At 56.2% G+C, this 16,187-nt stretch overlaps 2 protein-coding genes across 4 annotated transcripts in view; both read right to left on the bottom strand.

The window, feature by feature from the left end:
* Positions 1 to 713: 713 nt before the first annotated feature.
* On the bottom strand, positions 714 to 10,268 carry LOC135967868 (TBC1 domain family member 3B-like). 3 transcript variants are annotated; one of them, XM_065532518.1, is made up of 15 exons: positions 10,197 to 10,268; positions 9,952 to 10,034; positions 8,626 to 8,848; positions 8,058 to 8,138; positions 7,498 to 7,605; positions 7,059 to 7,168; positions 5,767 to 5,815; positions 5,122 to 5,242; positions 4,350 to 4,444; positions 3,888 to 3,953; positions 3,318 to 3,417; positions 2,807 to 2,959; positions 1,467 to 1,829; positions 1,204 to 1,280; positions 714 to 1,166 (listed from the first exon to the last, which is right to left on the bottom strand). In XM_065532518.1, exons 1-15 carry the CDS (start codon positions 10,266 to 10,268, stop codon positions 1,029 to 1,031), a joined length of 1,839 nt encoding a protein of 612 aa, XP_065388590.1. In that variant the 3' UTR covers positions 714 to 1,028. The 3 variants fall into 3 exon arrangements, with proteins under 3 accessions (XP_065388590.1, XP_065388591.1, XP_065388592.1); XM_065532519.1 differs by having other exon boundaries at positions 8,626 to 8,665; XM_065532520.1 differs by lacking the exon at positions 3,888 to 3,953 and having other exon boundaries at positions 8,626 to 8,665.
* A 25-nt stretch (positions 10,269 to 10,293) lies between these two features.
* The window catches only part of LOC141408728 (HEAT repeat-containing protein 6-like), a 98,985-nt gene continuing 93,091 nt past the window's right edge, over positions 10,294 to 16,187 (bottom strand). The window contains 3 exon segments of the mRNA XM_074018131.1: positions 10,294 to 10,497; positions 11,727 to 11,845; positions 14,570 to 14,781. Of these exon segments, the coding sequence (XP_073874232.1) occupies positions 10,294 to 10,497; positions 11,727 to 11,845; positions 14,570 to 14,781 (535 nt within the window).

Genomic DNA, 16,187 nt, shown 5'->3' with positions numbered 1-16,187 from the left:
AAGTGTTTCTCAAAGGGTGCTCTCCAGAACACCATGGAAAACTCATTTGCTGTATAAGTTTGAAAACCCCTGCCCACAGGTCTCCCCTTGTGTACGAGCAATCAGCTCTACCATTCAGCCCAGGTGTGTGTTTGCTGGACCATCTGGAGGAAGCTGAGGAGACATGAGCTGAAGGCAGAGGGTGAGTCCGAAGTGGGATCTTGGGACATGTATGAGAAGTTAGGCAAAAATAGGATAATTCCAGCCTTAATAACCTTAGATAATAGTTCACATTATTATTTAGTTAATAGGATTGTACCCACGTTAAATTGCTAATTTTTTTAAGAGGGGAAGTCTCACTCGGTCACCCAGGCTGGAGTGCAGTGGTGCAGTCATGGCTCACTGCTTTCTGGAACTCATGGGCTCCAGCAATCCTGCCTCAGCCTCCTAAGTGGGACCATAGGCACCCGCCACCATGCCAGGCTAATTTCTTTGTCTTTTCTCTAGAGACAGGGTCCACCTGTGTTTCCCAGGCTGGTCCCAGACTTCTAGACTCAAGTGAACCTGAACGTCCTGCCTAGACCTCTCAAATTGCTGGGATTACAGGTGTGAGCCACCACACCCAGTCTAAATTTGTTATGTGCCATGGAACTGCAAAACGTCATTATTAGGGGCAGTTGGATGGAAGGTGTAGGAGGCCACTGTAGTGCCTTTTCAATCTTTTATATCTAAAATAATTTCAACAGAAAACATTTATTTTAAAACATGAAGGGGGTTAATCGTCTATGAGTTGAAAATACAAAGGCAGGCACACGGTGTTGTGGGAATTCAGAAAGCTGGTCACACGGCTGGGGGTGCTGGGAGGGGCTGGGCATGGTTGGCTTTGTGATCTGGGGGCTGGTGTGTTCCATCTGTGAAGGTCTTTCGAGCTGCACACTTTCTTAATCAATTTTCATAAGTTTAACAAAAAATGAAACGAGGACGTGAAGTTTGCTTGGGTTGTTAAGTCTCGGGAAGTTATCCAGCCATGAGCCCTGCCCCAGATGCTTCTAGAACCCTGGAGGGAAATGAGAATTTTCCAAGTAGAGGTGACAGAGGCAAGGCCCTGAGGTGGGAGCGCGCTGCTGCTCGTCCCTAGCTGTAAAGGAGCCGTCCTGGTTGGAATCAGTGCTGGGTGCAGTGCAGGGCTGGCTGGAAGTCCATGTCCACATTGTGGCTCAGTGCGGTGAAAGCCAATCTCACCCCCTCCGCAGGGTGTTCCGCCTGCCAGCAGGTGGCCAGCTGGTCTTCCTGGGATACGGTGCCATTGTAGAAATTGGGTGCAAGTCTCTTGTCCGTAGACGGGGTGCCCTGTTGTAGTGGGATATCTCCTGGCCTCCCTCAGTCCTGATGGGCCTGGGCAGGGCCTGGTGTCAGGGTCCCCGCGGGCTTCTCGAGCTGGCCCTGTCCCACAGTCCCGGGGCTGTCCAGGACACATTCAGAAGGGACACGGACCCAGCAGCTCTGTTCGAAATCATAATGGGGGAACCAAGGGCCCCCTACATCCAGGTCCGTCGGGAGCCGGGGCATCGAGTTCCACTCCAGGAATCTCCAGGAACCCTGAGGTCTTCCCTGAGCCGGGACCGGGCTGGGCACATCCTGAGTGCCCACAGGGTAGGTGTCTTCCCGGACAGCCACACCAGGACAAGATGTGGAAGAATGAGGTGCCCATGGTGGGGAAACTAACCAAATGGGCCGCTGGAACCGGGCTGGTGGGCCTGGAGGGGTCTGCCTGTCCCCCTTGCAGAGGGTCATTCTGCCACTTGAAGTCAGCACAGGCCTCGGTGCCGAGGACCCTTGCTCGGGTTTGGCTGAAAGAAAAACAGACGTGGTCAGCGTCTCCACTGAGCCCATGTAGGCCTTTCCCGGCCAGGCCCCACCTGCCTGGGTCTCTGGAGTCCTCAGGATCTCTGTGTGGCCCCACGGTCTGACACTGAGGACATGCCTGTAGTCTGCTGATCCCAGAGGGAGGGGTGTGTGCTGCCTGGCATGGGGAAGCTATCAGGGCATGACAGGTAGCTCCTAGGACTGCCCCCAGGGTTCGGACTGGCTGGGGGATTCCTACCACACACCTTCCTCCCAGGGCTGTTGGGCCAGGGATACAGCCCCCAGTGAGAACTCAGGTGGGAGGGGACTTGGATGTCACCCAGCCCCTTGTCACCTCACATGGGGACCCATCTCCACAGTGGGTGATTGGACCTGGATGTGGGTCACCCTCTGCCTTCCTGGGCTGCCCAGTCCATGCCAGGACTGACCGTTCCCACATCTGGCTGAATTCTTGGCTCTGGCTCTCGCCTGGGGTGCAGCCTGTGCCCTCTCCCTGAATGCTCTGGGGTCAGGGACACCCGATTCCCTTGTCTCCCTGGCTCAAGGCTTGTTGTCCTGGAAACCTTGGAGGAGCGTGCAGGAGTGAGGGGCCTCTGCTGCTCTCTGAGGCTGTGGGTGCTTGCAGGGAGGGGCGGGGTTTCCCACAAATGGGTCTGGCTTCTTTAGGGCCCTTGATGGCCTTGTGATGGGGAGACAGAGACACTGTGGAATGTGGGAGGCGGCTTGTTGGAAGGTCTTGCCCACATCGCCCTCCTGCGGGCACATCACATCCAGTACACACGCACTGAGCGCCTGCCGTGAGGACCGGTGGCCTCCTGTACTTTCTTAGAGTCCAGGAGGAAGAGGAGGAAGAAAAGGTGAAGAGGAAGGCCCAGGTAGTAGGGTTGCGGGTCTCGGGCACTCCCCTATTATTGACTGCCCCAGAGGGTGACATGGGGGGGGACATGGCACTGGAGCTCACCTGGGGGTGGCAGGTCCCCTTGCTTCCTTGTTAGTTTCTTCGTAGAGGCCCTAAGATGCTTGAGCACAGAGTCATCATCCAACTCCCAGGTGTGGAAGAACAGGTTCCGAAACCGTGCCCACAGGCCAGACCTGGATGTCTTCATGAGGCGCTCTAGGGACAGGGTGGACATCAGGTCAGGAGAGTTCCCTGGGAGGGGGCACAGCTGATACCCCGTGGCCACTTCAGGCTCCTACTAGGCGATGCGGGAATCTTTTGTGGTCACCCCAGGGGTTTGGATGCGCACAGGAGACCGTGGCTGGGGGAAGTGGGTAGGGAAGTGCTCACAACATTCATCTGGGTCATGTGGGGGACGGGCTCGGTGTCACTGTGCCTTGCCCAGCTCACCTGGCCAGACCTCCCTCTGGGCCAGAACAGAGGATCATGAGGACAGTGTGAGGAAGCTGCCCTCGGGTAAGTCAGCGTCTGACCCCAGGGCTCCCCAGGCCCCACTGGGCACATGTAGACTTACTCCTCTGAACTTTAAAGGCAATGCTTGTCATCGGCATCAACACCTGTTCTCCTTCCAGCAAATACACGTCCCACAGGCGCAGGATGAGCCCAAGAGAGATCTGTGGGGATAGCAGGTGTGGGAGACTGTAGCCCTTCCAGGCTGGGGCTGGTGGCTCGAACTGAGCCCACTGGGACTTCAGTCCCCAGAGTCAGTGACCTTCCCCATGAGGGTTTCCTGAGCCCTCCAGGGCGCTGGGTCAGACAAGGTCTTGCAGCTCCTCATGGGGGGCACTCATTGGAGTGGGGGTGTGGCTCCTGGAGAGAGGGGCTTGCCCAGGGCTTGAGGCTTCCCTGATCCCTCCCAAGTCAGGTCTTGGCCCAGTCTGCCTATAAGGCTGGTCCTGAGCTCCAGTCATTGCCCTGGGATGACCCCTCTTGGGCAGAGGGTTTGGTTTGGGTGTCCTGTGAGGCCCCCCCTGTGGGCGGAGCCTCCTGTGGGCTGTGGCTGAGCCAGACCCCCGGGCTAGGGAAGCAGGGCACTGCAGGGCAAGGAGGGTCCCTGAGCCAGGGTCTCCCTGTGCCTTCTTACCCCGTCATTCAACGTCTGGAGAAGCCAGCCTAAGGAGGAATCCTGCGCGCAAAGACCTTCCTTGTCCTGATGGGAGGAACAGAGGTGCTCAGGGCCCCCTGGGCTGCCCTAAAAACCTCCCTCTTGCAGGGCCTCTGAAGAGCCTTCCCCTAGTGCAGAACACTGGGCGGTGTCCAGGGCTCCCCCCAACACCGGCCCCTTCCCACACTCCCGGTGCACACACTGCCCTTTGCCCTGCTCTGCGGGAGCTGGGCCCCCATCCCTGTGCCTCTGTCTCCTCCAGGGCAGGAAAGGAATCCAACTCCCTGCCCATGGAGAACCCGACGTCCCAGGTCAGGCCCTGGCTGGACTCATCCAGTCACCAGCCCCACCAGGGGCTCCAGTCCCCGTTCCTCCAGCTCCACGGGAGGCAGAGTCTCTGGGGAAGAGCCCAAGCTTGCTCACCAGATGCCATAAACTCACCAGATGCCACCTGGTCTTATGTTGTGACGTGGGGACCACATGCTCCTGACGGTCTTGGAGGCCCTGGACTGTCCCGCCATTTGGGCTGTGGAATCCTGAGAAGCCCCCAGCCCATCAAGGAATCAGAGCCTTCCCCCAAGATGTGGAGCCATCAGCAGGAAGAGCTGGGCAGCTGGAGAGGACCCGAAACCTGAAAGCCTTTCACCCTCCCATCTGGTGACCCACCATGCAGCCTTTGCCCTGGGGAGGTGGGGCAGGAACATCCCCTGGAGCCTGGCTGGAGCTTCCCCTGGACGCCTCCTGGACCAGGGTGCAAAAAGGGCAAACATGACTTGAGGCCACCACATGGCTGCCAGAGCAGGGTGGGTGCTGGGCTCTTGGTCGTCTCCTGGAAGTGAGGTCGGGGCAGGGGACACGGGTTGGGGAGATGCTGCCACCTGGGCTTGGTCGGCCCATTCATGGTCACCAAGGGCAGCAGGACTCTCAGGGATTAGAGAGTCAGCTACACAATCAGATCCAGAGGGCGTGGCAGCAGGACACAGAGGGTGGCCACGGGGAGGATGAGATGCCCTCAGTTGACGGGGATGAAAGGCGTCTGACTTGGGCTTTGGGGTCAGCCGTGGACTCCTGTGGGACCCTCAGCAGAGACATCCTAAAGACTCCCAAGGAGCTGGCCAAGGAAGGTGCCTTGGCTGAAAGCTGAGATCATCTGGCCAGGGTGGTCGTCCCTGGGTCTGACTGCATGAGGTCCCTTGGGCACCTGTTCACCTACCCTGCAGGGAGTGCCTCTCCCTGGCCAGCAGCTGCACCAGTGCCCAGAATGCATCCTCTTCAGGCAGATACAGGAGGAACAAGGCCGCGATGGGGCTCAGGTCCCTGCAGTAGCCCACCTCCTGCAAGAGCCAGAGTCACCGTGAAAGGACATCACCTGGGAGGACTGAGGTCACCTGGGAGGACTCATGTCATTGGAGAGGGCAGAGGTGACTGGGGAGGCTTCCTCTGATGAAGAGGCTTCCTCAGGATGCAAATTCATTTCATGACAAGAGCCAAGTCCATCAGGCACTTCAGCACCTTGTCCAAACTGTCTCCTGATGGCACCATCTCGCATGCGACCCTGCCAAGCTCCTGGGCTTTGGGGCAGCCCCAAGAGGAGGGCGTCATTTCTTGTTCTGAGAAGTGGTGGTCAGACCCAGGTGACACCAGGAGTCCAGGCCTGACTCCTTTGTGTCTCAGCTTGACCCCTTGAGACCACCCCCTTGCTTGGAGGTTTATGCCAGCAGTGAGCTGGAGTCCTGCCTCCTATATCCTGGTGGCTCACAAATACTAACTTTAAAAGAAGCAGCGACACCCCCACCAGACACCCACTCCTGTGAACAGGGAAATACTGCCCGGGAACGTCACTGCGGGGAATACTCACCGGGTTATACTCCGAATATGCCAAGAGGATGTAGAATAGTTCCCGCTGCCTAGGAAACAGAGAAAGGGGGCTTTTGTTTGTTTTGTGCAGATGCCGTTAGTTTCACTTTGTCTACAAAGCCTAACAACAAAGCCCATTTCAGGTTCAGATGATTCACCAGATAAGCAGTGAGCTCTTCAGGGCCTTTGACTTTGAGGAAATGTTTCAGTAAAATCCACATCTGTGACATGCAGATAGCCCAGTTGTACAGTGACTTGCCTGATCCTTTTCACTCTGAATGATTTTTTTTATTTTCAGTTTGCACACACGCCAGTTCAGCCTTTGGGTGTACAGTTCCTCCACGGTTCTAAACCAATGGGCAGAGTCTCCTGGCGACCGCTCCAGCCCCTCCTGAAGCGACTCCTTCACCTTCCAAGTCTCCAGGGTGGCCCCTATGCACCTGGCCTGTCCCTGATCCGTCAGCCCCTGACCACCCAGACTGCTTCTCAATCCCTATGGTTTGGCCTTTTCCAGAATGGCCCAGGAATGGGAATCCTACGTGGTAGCTTACTGTGTCTGGCTTCTTTCCCTCAGCAAAATGCATCTAGGATCCACCCACCTTCATGCGGGCAACACTGGCTCATTCCCTTTTCTCACTGTGGCTTCCGTTTGAAGGGAGGACCATCCTTGCTCTCCCCATTCCCATGTTGAAGACTGTCCCTGAAGGCTTCTTGTGTGAGTGACGATGAATCAAGCAGTGGACGTGGCATGCAGGTTTCATGTGCACATCAGTTTTCAAATCAGTGGGTTCAATATTTGTGATACTTTGGTGATACGTGGTTCAAGTCCATTGAGCTTTGTGAGTCACTGCCCAACTGGCTGCTAAAGTGGCTGTGCCATATCATGTTCCCAGCAGACCAGGATGACAGTTTCCGGGACCCCAATTACCCCAGCATTTGTTGCTGTCAGTGTTGCCTGGAGAGGCTCATGGGCCCTCCATCTTGCCACCCTCCTGTGAGTCCTACCATGGGTCCCCGTGGGTCAGGGAGAGCACCTTTCACCATTGTGCATGATTTTATTTGCTGCCTTCTGTCTCCTCAGGATCCTCCTGGGTTCTGGCCCCACATGTTCCAGTCTGGCCCAGGGCTTGGAACCAGGTGCTCAGTTCATGGTGCTGGCTGCTCCCTGGGACAGGAGAGCTCTTGGCAGCTCTGTCATCCCTCCTGGGTGACCCTGGCCTCTTCTCCGGGGAAGCCCCCATCCCTTTCGTTCACTCCATCTCTGATGAGACCCTGTGGCTCCCATAGGCTTACTTGGTTCCGTATCGATCCCTGAAGAAGATGTGAGTCCTTAGTGTCTCGCTCACGTCCAGGTCGATCTGGTGGATGTGTTCAGATGACCTCTTGCCCTTCTCCTTCATGACCTGTAGGGCAGGGCCAAGAGGAGGAAGCAGCCTCAGAACAGATGGAAGACTCCCGGCCCCAAATGGCAGTCAGCCCACAGTCAGCACTCCAGGAAGGAAGGAAAGCAGGAAGGTTTCCTTGTGCACAAAGCTGCTTTTTGGCTTGTTACTGAAGCCGGGGAGGGTCACCAGAGCCGAGTTTGTCTGTGGTGACTATGTCACTGTCCGTGCCCAGGATGTGCATCTGACCATCCTACCCACCCCCCAGCCTGGGCTTGATGCTCCCTCCAGCTGGAGACCTGGGCTCCTGACACGGCCTGTCCTGTTTGTCGTGCTCTGGCTGAGTGTACCTTGTATGTTCTGGGGTTTTTCGACTTGATTTCCTGTATGTTCAGCAGAACTGACCACACTTGGCCCCGGATGTTCATGGGAATGCCCTTATATACTCGATCTATCAGCTGTGGGCAGAAAACAACCTGGTGTCACAGGCCACGGGGCGACCCCAGTGAGGACCAGAGCCCGAGGATTCTGGAAATGGTTGGTTTTGGCCCCATGATTCCTCGTTAGAGGTGACATTAAGCTGGGAGACAGTCTCCCTTCCCAGGACTGAAAGAGTGGATGGACACTCAGAGTCGGGACTCTGATCTGAACATTCTCCTTCCTTTGGGTCACCAGGGCATCCCTAGCCTTGAGCTCCGGGTGGTCCCAGCCCTAGATTCAGATTCCCTCCCAGCAAGGTGACGCTTGCACAAATAGGCAGGCAAACCACCGACCAGGCCTGCAGTCCTCTCGGTGAGGACAGTGTGCCACCCACCCTCTGAGAGGCTGACGGTGCCAGGCCACAGCCATGGGTGCCCGTCCCCTGTCTCTGCAGAGAGTGGTTCCCGGGGCCTCTCCCTCCACACATTACCTTTTTACTGTTCTTATATGTCTCCCATTGTCCCAGCATTTCCATCCACTTGCTCTTTCGTGTTATCTCCCGCCACATTTGCTGTCAAATGAGGAATGTTGGCATTAGGGGAGCTGCCAGGCTTCCCAGAGCCGCCCGTGGATGCTGGATCTTGGGCTCTGGAGCCCAGGTGGACCCTGCTGGAGGGAGCCAAGGAAGGGCAGACCCTAAGGGTTGAGAACCTTTGAGCAAATGATCACCAGTGGGCTGGCTTTGGGACCCTGGGAGGTGCCATCCTCAGGCCACAGACACACCAGTCTTAGGTCAGGTCCCAGCCTCTAGGTGGGGTCCTGAAACAGGCGGGCAGCCACCCCCAAGCCACAACTGTGGTCCTCACTTTGGAATCTTATCAAGCTGCCAAACTTACAGCAACCTGGGGTCAGGTCCAGCAGGGAGTGCTGCCCCTCCCAGGGACATCATGTTGCCCTTACCCACCACCGCCCAGGCCAGCTGCCTCCTCTGCCTCACTGACCACCCGCCCAGTCCCCACATCCCTGGTTCAGCCCCTCCCCATGCATCAGGCTCTTACCTTCGCCTCCCGAGCAGTGGCAGGAGGCAGCTCTGTCTCGCTGTAAGACAACCCAGGCAGAACTGAGGACCTGCACAGGGCCTGGAGCTCCCCGAGACTGGGAACCAACCCCCAGAAATGACAGGCTCTGTCCCTATCTAGCTCAGGGCTCAGTCCAGGAAAAGACACAGGGAAGGGAGGACAAGGGCCTTCCTGTGGGGATGACTCCCAGGAGGGGCAAGACCTGGGAGAAGAAGGAGTGTGGGGCCAGCCTGGGTGGGGTTACTGGGGCCCCTGGTGTGGGGGGTGTTCAGGCTGCACAATAAGGCTGCCCGTCCTGGACTGGAGGTGGTGCTTTCTGCTGGATCTGAGGAAGGTCAGCCCTGAGACTAGATGGGGGCCGCCCAGGGTGAGTGACCGGGCCCTCACAGGAGTCCCTCAGGGAGTGACCACATCACCCCACTACGGTCTAGGGAGCCTGCCCTGAGACCTGCCCAGTGCACCCTGGGACCACAAGGGTCCCATCCCACTTGACAGCCCCAAAACCCTTGCAGGGTCTGACCTCCCAGTGTCCACCTGCCTCTCCCTGCATGTGAACCACACACCCTGCGTTTCTGAAGTGGCACAACTCATAAGCTCACTCCCACTCTACTTCCCCTGGATCCTGTCTCTCCATCCTACGATCCCTGACAGATGGGCTCCTGGCTGGGCTCCTTTTACCTGGCCCCAGATCCCTTACCAGCACCAGATGCAGGGTCTTTAGCCACAAGCCCTGCTGCCTCCCTGGCCTAACCATGAGATGCCCAGAACGGGCACTGCCCATCTTCTCCCCCATTCCCTAGGGCCACTGCCCCCAGTGTCCTCATGCCTTTCCCCCTTCCCCATGGGGACGATGAGGGCTGTAGCTCTAGGGAAATTGGGGAAGGACAGGGGCAGGTGGGCCCTCAGAGACCTGCTGGACAACAGCCCCAAGGTTCGGCCAGGCGTCCCCTCACCCTGTGGCCACAACACTTGGATCTCACTGGGTTGTCTCCAGGTAGACATGGCCAGACACTCAGGCTGCCCCCTCCTCTTGTGCTAACTTGTGGACAGAACTGCTGAGAGTCCAGGGGCCTGACCTAGCCCAGTCTCCATTCCCACCTGCTCCCTAGATGGGCCCCGCACCTCTGGCCTAACAGCAACCTCGGGCTGGACCTGCAGGGGAGCCAGGGAGGAATTCTGACCCTGGAAAGGAGGTTGACGCGACCTGGCAGGACATGTCCTACCTCAGAAAGGCCTTCCTAAAAGCAGACCCGTCCCTGAGCTGAGACAGGTGCTTTAGGGGTGAGGGGAGCACAGAGGACTCACTGCAGAATTCCAAAGTGATCAATGTTGTTGTAGATTTCAACAGGCTCAGGCCCCATGTCCTCTGGCAGCCCAGCTCGGTGTCCCTGTAACCCAGAGGAAGCCTTGGTGAGGGGTCCAAGGTAAAGGGTGTAAGGGCCTGGGGGTAGTGGCCACCCGTCCCCACCCTGTGCTCCTAGTGAGCCCAGGACCCTTTGACCAGGGTGCACTGGAACAGGCCTCCCTCCAAGAAGCAGACCGACCTGTACCTTCTCATAGTTCATAATGATATCCTCTCGCTCCTGTGCCCACAAACTGTCCACGTCCTCTACCATGTCCATCCTGTGAGACAAAATTGTCTAAAGGTTACATTGTACCCGAGAGCTTCAGAGAAAACCTGAATTGCTCCCGCCGGACTCCCAGATGCTGGCTGGTTGTATAACCTTCATTCCACCACCGCCCCCAGGTAAAAAGGGGCCAGACCCCATGGCCCACACCTCCATGGGTCTCTGGAGTCTGAAGCTCCAAGCAGGGAATGGCATCTTCCCAAGGACTCGAGAAGAGTGGGACCTGGACAGAGAATCCCGTTGTCCCCAAATGCCATGAAATGCTCACACACCTGCCCTGGCAGGTTGAATGGTGTCCACCTGCCAAGGGTGAAGGGCCCATCGTGGGCTATTCCAGGGATGTGGATGTGAACTGGGATCAGGCACCAGAGGTCTCTGTACGATCGGCCTCCTGGGATGCTCAGGACCACAGAGATGCCCAGTTTCCTGCGGAGAACAAGATCTCTCCTGACTGCTCAGTTCTACACCGCTCATCACTTGGGCTACCGTGGCCCTTCAGTCTAACCAGTGAGGCTGCTTTAGGAATAATGCCGTCTGAGCAGGAGTGTGTTTGGTTTTGGGGATGAAAATGATCTACTGTCTCTAAAGCAGCCTCTGTGCTCGTGGAAATCACGGCTCTCGGGGAGGGACTGTGGACTCCACCATTCTGAGCTGTCCCTACAGGAGGGGGCTTCATTTTCCTGGGCCACTGAGGAAGAACAGTGGGTCCTTGGTCCTGGAGAACATCTAGATGGACTGTCCCTCCTGGGAACACTCGGGGCAAAAGGCGAGCGAGGCCTCGAGAGGACCAGACAGAACAAGAAATACTCGGGGACAATCCCCAGAGCCCGGACCCCTTTGAACAGAAGGGAAGATAGTCTCCCTCCAGCCAGCCCTCCAGGGCCCCTTCATTTTCCACAACTGCCCAAGGGCAGAAGTCTCCCCATGCCACTCCCAGACAAGGGACCGTGTGGGTCCAGTAGGTCCCACAGCGAACATCAGGACCCAGCTTAGGCCCCAGATGTGTTCAGAGGACCCTCCCCTCCTTCCCACCCACAGTGGATCCATCCCAGCGTCTCTGCCAGGACCACGCTCTGCCCCATCGGGATCGGAAACCTGGGCAGATTTGGGATCTAGGGCAGGGAGGTCACAGGGTTCAGGCCTGAATTCCAGCACAGCGCACGGCAGGGCTGAGAGCAAAACCCAGCGTCCTGTCTAAATTCCCAAGCCGGTTACCGCCTCTCTGACCCCAGATGTCTCCCCTGTTGAATGGGTACACTAGAGAATAGCACCGACTCCATAAAACCCCCATGAGGACAAAAGAGAAAATCGTCTACACGGGCAGTGTAGAACGGGCTCCCAGTGAGTGCTTAGGAATGACCCTCCTCGGTAGCTGCCCAGAGGCCAACACCACCCACAGCATAGCCACTGTCCCCAAGTCAGCCTGGAGGGAAGAGAGCAGGTCACACTCACCTGATTCTGATGAATCAGCTGGCCTGCGTTATGCCTCTCAGGTAGAAAACCTCTGAGTCCACAAAACTGTTCCCAGATACCACTGTGCGTGTGTAGCTGATACCACTGTGCGTGGGTAACTGCCGTAGAACACAGAGGCAGGCCGGAGAGCGGATTGGTGCTAAGCACCAGTGACATTGTGAGGTCATGGCACGCATCACAGTGGGGCCTTGCCCCGCTCAGCAGGGCCCAGAGTCAGGGTCCTCCGCTGCCTGAGGCGGCCACATGCCTGCCTACAATGTGTTTGCACACGTGCCTGCACATGTGTATGTGGGTAAACAGGTCTGTGCACCCATGTGTTGCTTCTCTGGCCAGGCTTGGCTTCCCCACTCATGTGTGCACCCACTTCCTCACCACTGTCACCCCCGAGGCCCAGGACCAACATCACACCGCCCCGACCTCAGCTGTCCCCGCCCAGGGTGGTCTGGGATACACATAGGGGTGGAGGAAAGTGACTGCTGCTGTTGAATCTCAGAACACAAATGCTAATACTATTACCTAATGGTCTTTTTTAGTGTCTCTAATGGTATCTCTTTTTTCATTTCTGATATTTTAACTGGGTATTTCTCTCCCTGACCCTTGGATATTTTAGCTAGAGGATCTTGTGGGGAAAGTGCTGGGCACACAGTAGGGGCTCATTCTTTCAGACATGTTATCTAAAACCACTCAGGGGCTAGGGCATGCCAAATTCCAGGCTCCAGAAAGAGCTTGGGATAAAATGAACCTTCAAGAGGTGGCTTTGACCTGGGCTGAGTCTGCCTGTGCCATCTAAACAGAGTCTCAAGTCCTGAGACAGGGCGTCCAGATGCCCCAATGCAGGGCCCCCATGATTGACACCTGCTCCCCTGTACTCATTAGCAGCCTCACCCACCCTGCTCTCAAAGCACACTTGGCCCTCCTATCCGGGAGCTCTGCATCTGTGGATTCAGCAACAGCAGATGGAAAATATTTAGAAAATAAACTGGATGGTTATGTCCCTACTGAACATGTGCAGACTTTGTTCTTGTCATCATTCCCTAAAGAATACAGTATCCCAACCATTTATGTAGCATCTGCATTGTGTTACATATCATAAATAATCTAGTAATGGTCTAATGTCTATGGGAGGATGTGCATAGCTTATATGTAAATACTAGGCCATGTTATGTCAGAGACTTGAGCATCCATGGATTTTGGCATCCCTGGGGACCCTAGAACTAATCCTCCATGGATACCAAGCAATGACTGTATAAACTCACTCAGGAAAGCTTCTCATTGGAGGAAGGGCCCAGTTCAGGACAGACAGGGATATACTCCCTGGACGACTGTCCATTCATCCATTGTTCCCCCCCACCCCCATTCCCCATCTAGGACTGTCCCAATGACAGCCCTAGCAAGAGGAGACAAGAAAAAAGACCAGTTCACATTGTCCAGCTTTGAGGTCTTGGAAGAAGTTGCACCAGTGTGAGAATAGGGGGTCAGTTTCCTCCAGGATCCAAAGAGCATATCAGGCCCCCTCGGGGTGAGGAAAGGAGCGCGGCCTCTCCAGCGGCCACACGGGCTACACTAGGATGGGGCTGGGGCTGGCCATGTGGATCACTTGGGAAAAGAAAGACCAGGGAGCAGAGGAGGAGCACGGGGGCAGCCAGTGCCTAAGGAGAAGGTACCTCAGGAAAGGTCTGTACTGGTTTGTTTTCACACTGCCATAAAGAAATACCTGAGATTGGGTAATTTATAAAGGAAACAGGATTAATTGACTCATAGTTCAGGAAACTTCAATCTTGGGGGAAGGAGAAGGGGAAACGGGCACCTTCTTCGCAAGGCGGCAGGAGGGAGTGAGTGGAGAACGAGGACGTGCCACACTTTAAAACCATCAGCTCTCCTGAGAACTCTCTCACTATCAGGGAAGCAGCACGGGGGAAACTGTCCCCAAATCCTATCCCCTCCCCCCAGGTTCCTCCCTTGCAACAAGAGGATTACAATTCCAGATGAGGTTTGGGTGGGGACACAGAGCCAGACCTGTGAGGGTCTCGGTCTATCTTGCGACTCCCCAGGGCTAAATCTGAGTACAGACCTGCAGGCCCTGCATGGCAGCACACGAGGGCTCTGCCAGTGCGCCCCCATCAGCTGCTTCCTGGGGATGGTGTCTGCTTCCTACAGAGAAGGGTGGATTTCCTGCCCTGCTGCCCCTGCAGGGCCTTGTGAAGCCACGGCCAAGTCCTCCAAGGGTCAGGGTAGCAAACTGGGCTTCTTTTTTTTTTTTTTTTTTTTTTTTTGAGATGGAGTCTTGCTCTGTCACCCAGGCTGGAATGCGGTGTCCTGATCTCAGCTCACTGCAAACTCCGCCTCCCGGGTTTACCCCATTCTCCTGCCTCAGCCCCCTGAGTAGCTGGGACTACAGACGCCTGCCACCTCGCCCGGCTAGTATTTTGTATTTTTTAGTAGAGGCGGGGTTTCACCGTGTTAGCCAGGACGGTCTCGATCTCTTGACCTCATGATCTGCCCACCTCGGCCTCCCAAAGTGCTGGGATTACAGGCTTGAGCCACCGCGCCCCGGCAAACTGGGCTTCTTGTCCTTCTTGCTGCTTGAGTGACAACCCTGGGGTCATCCTTAGGCCCCATCACTGCCCCGCTTCTAAATGGAAAACATTTTGGCAAATCTTCCTGGCAGAGGCCGGGGGCTCATCCCTGTCACCTGTTGTAGCTTGGGAAAGCCGGGTTAAGACATCTGGGCAAGCAGATAGTAGGGGGGCCCCCCGGAAGGGTGGGTGGAGGGCGCTGGCCTTTGGACTTGCCTGGACCAGGGTGGGAAGGAGGAAGTTTACCAGGAAGTAGAGCTCTCAGGGCTGTGGTTAGGAGGAGGTGGTAATGCTGGTGGGGGCATGGGGATGTGGCTGGTTTGGGGTGGAGGATCAGTGACAGCCAAGGTTTGTCAGCCTGCAGCGGGGTGACTGACATGGACCCGGGGCTGAGGAGCCCATTGGTTGCCCTTAGTTCTTGGATCCTCGGAGACTTCTGGAGCCTGGATCTGGACAGCCTAGGGGTGGAGGTGGTGAGAGGCAGGGGTAGGGGTGGGAGGGGAGGCCTTGCATGACAAGGTGCGGGACAGGAAGTCAGCCAGGGACTGGTGTGCAGTGGCTGCTCCCATCCCCATTCCCACCCCAAAACCCACCCCTACCCCCACCCTGGTGCAGGGTCTCTCCTGGGCAGGTGTCCTCTGGCTTCAGCAGATCCCAAGCTGGAAGCGGGCAGTCACATGGGCATGTCACTTGTGCCAGCTTTGTCCTGCAGTTTCTGCTTCCTGGAGTGTGGGACGCCCACCCAGGAGAGCACGGGCACACCCCACACCTCTCATTTTGAGGGTGCTGGGAGGTGGGGGACCGAGGTCCTGCAACCCTGGGCTTGTGCCATGATAATTAGCCTAGGAGTCCCGTGTCCGCCCATCCACGTGGATCCCAAGAAGCATGAACAGTGGCATGCAGTGAGATGAGGAGGGAGAGAGAAGTGGAAAAGAAGGAGAGAGAAAGAAAGATGGGGAGAAGGGAGTGAGAGAGGAAGAGAGATGGCGAGAGAGACAGAGGAGGCTAGAGGATAAGGAGCGAGAGAGATGGGGAGAGAGACATAAAATGCAAAGAGACAGAGAGAAACGTGCATGAGGAGGAGGTCGAGTTACTCTTGATGCCAGTTCCCAGTGAAAACTGTAGGCCACCATCACCTAACCACACATGCAATAAATCTTCTGCCTGCTGCTTAGAGCCCTGAGTACCCCTTCTCGTGGAGCATAAAACCTTTGACTGCAGCCCTTCCTCACTGCAATTTTGTTGTGTCTTCTGGTGAACCCTGATGTCTTGTCTATTGCCTTCCTGGACTCAAGGATCCACCAAAAACTGATGCCTCTTTTGGGGAGAATTTGAGTGCCTTCAACTCACTAGGCCCCCCAGGAAGCTTGCGCACTTGGCTGGGGCCCTAAGCAGCTGGGTACATGCTGGGGCTCTGCTTCTCTCTTTCAGTAAGAAGGAGAACTAAGAAAGAGACTAAAGCATGGTCTGTGGAGAAGGCACTTGTGCAAACACCAGGAGAACGAGGGGCGTGAATTGTCTTCGTTTCTCCTAAAAGCATGCATTCCTGGCTGGGCGCAGTGGCTCACGCCTGTAATCCCAGCACTTTAGAAGGCCAATGTGGGCAGATCACTTGTGATCAGGAGTTCGAGACAAGACTGTCCAACAGGGAGAAACCCAATCTCTACTAAAACTACAAAATTAGCCGGGCATGGTGGTGCATGCCTGTAATCCCAGCTACTCAGGAGGCTGAGGCAGGAGAATTGCTTGAACCCAGGAGGCGGAGGTTGTCGAATTTGCGCCATTGCACTCCAGCCTGGGCAACAAGAGTGAAACTCTGTCTCAAAAAAAAAAAAAAAGCAAAAACACATTCCTTCCCAGGCCA

The sequence above is a fragment of the Macaca fascicularis genome, chromosome 16 (genome assembly GCF_037993035.2).
Source record: "Macaca fascicularis isolate 582-1 chromosome 16, T2T-MFA8v1.1".
NCBI lineage: Eukaryota > Metazoa > Chordata > Mammalia > Primates > Cercopithecidae > Macaca > Macaca fascicularis.
The sequence above is the reverse complement of the archived record's forward strand: the minus strand, read 5'-3'. Positions and strand labels throughout refer to the sequence as shown.

Bases quoted from the DNA above. Each gene is read 5' to 3' on its own strand.
- LOC135967868 (XM_065532518.1), bottom strand. From the start codon at position 10,268: ATGGACATGGTAGAGGACGTGGACAGTTTGTGGGCACAGGAGCGAGAG. The intron at 3,418-3,887 runs GTAAGAAGGCAC...CTATCCCCACAG, and splicing joins TCCAGACGTTGAATGACGGG to ATCTCTCTTGGGCTCATCCT. The intron at 2,960-3,317 runs GTAAGTCTACAT...CCCTGTCCCTAG, and splicing joins TGCCTTTAAAGTTCAGAGGA to AGCGCCTCATGAAGACATCC.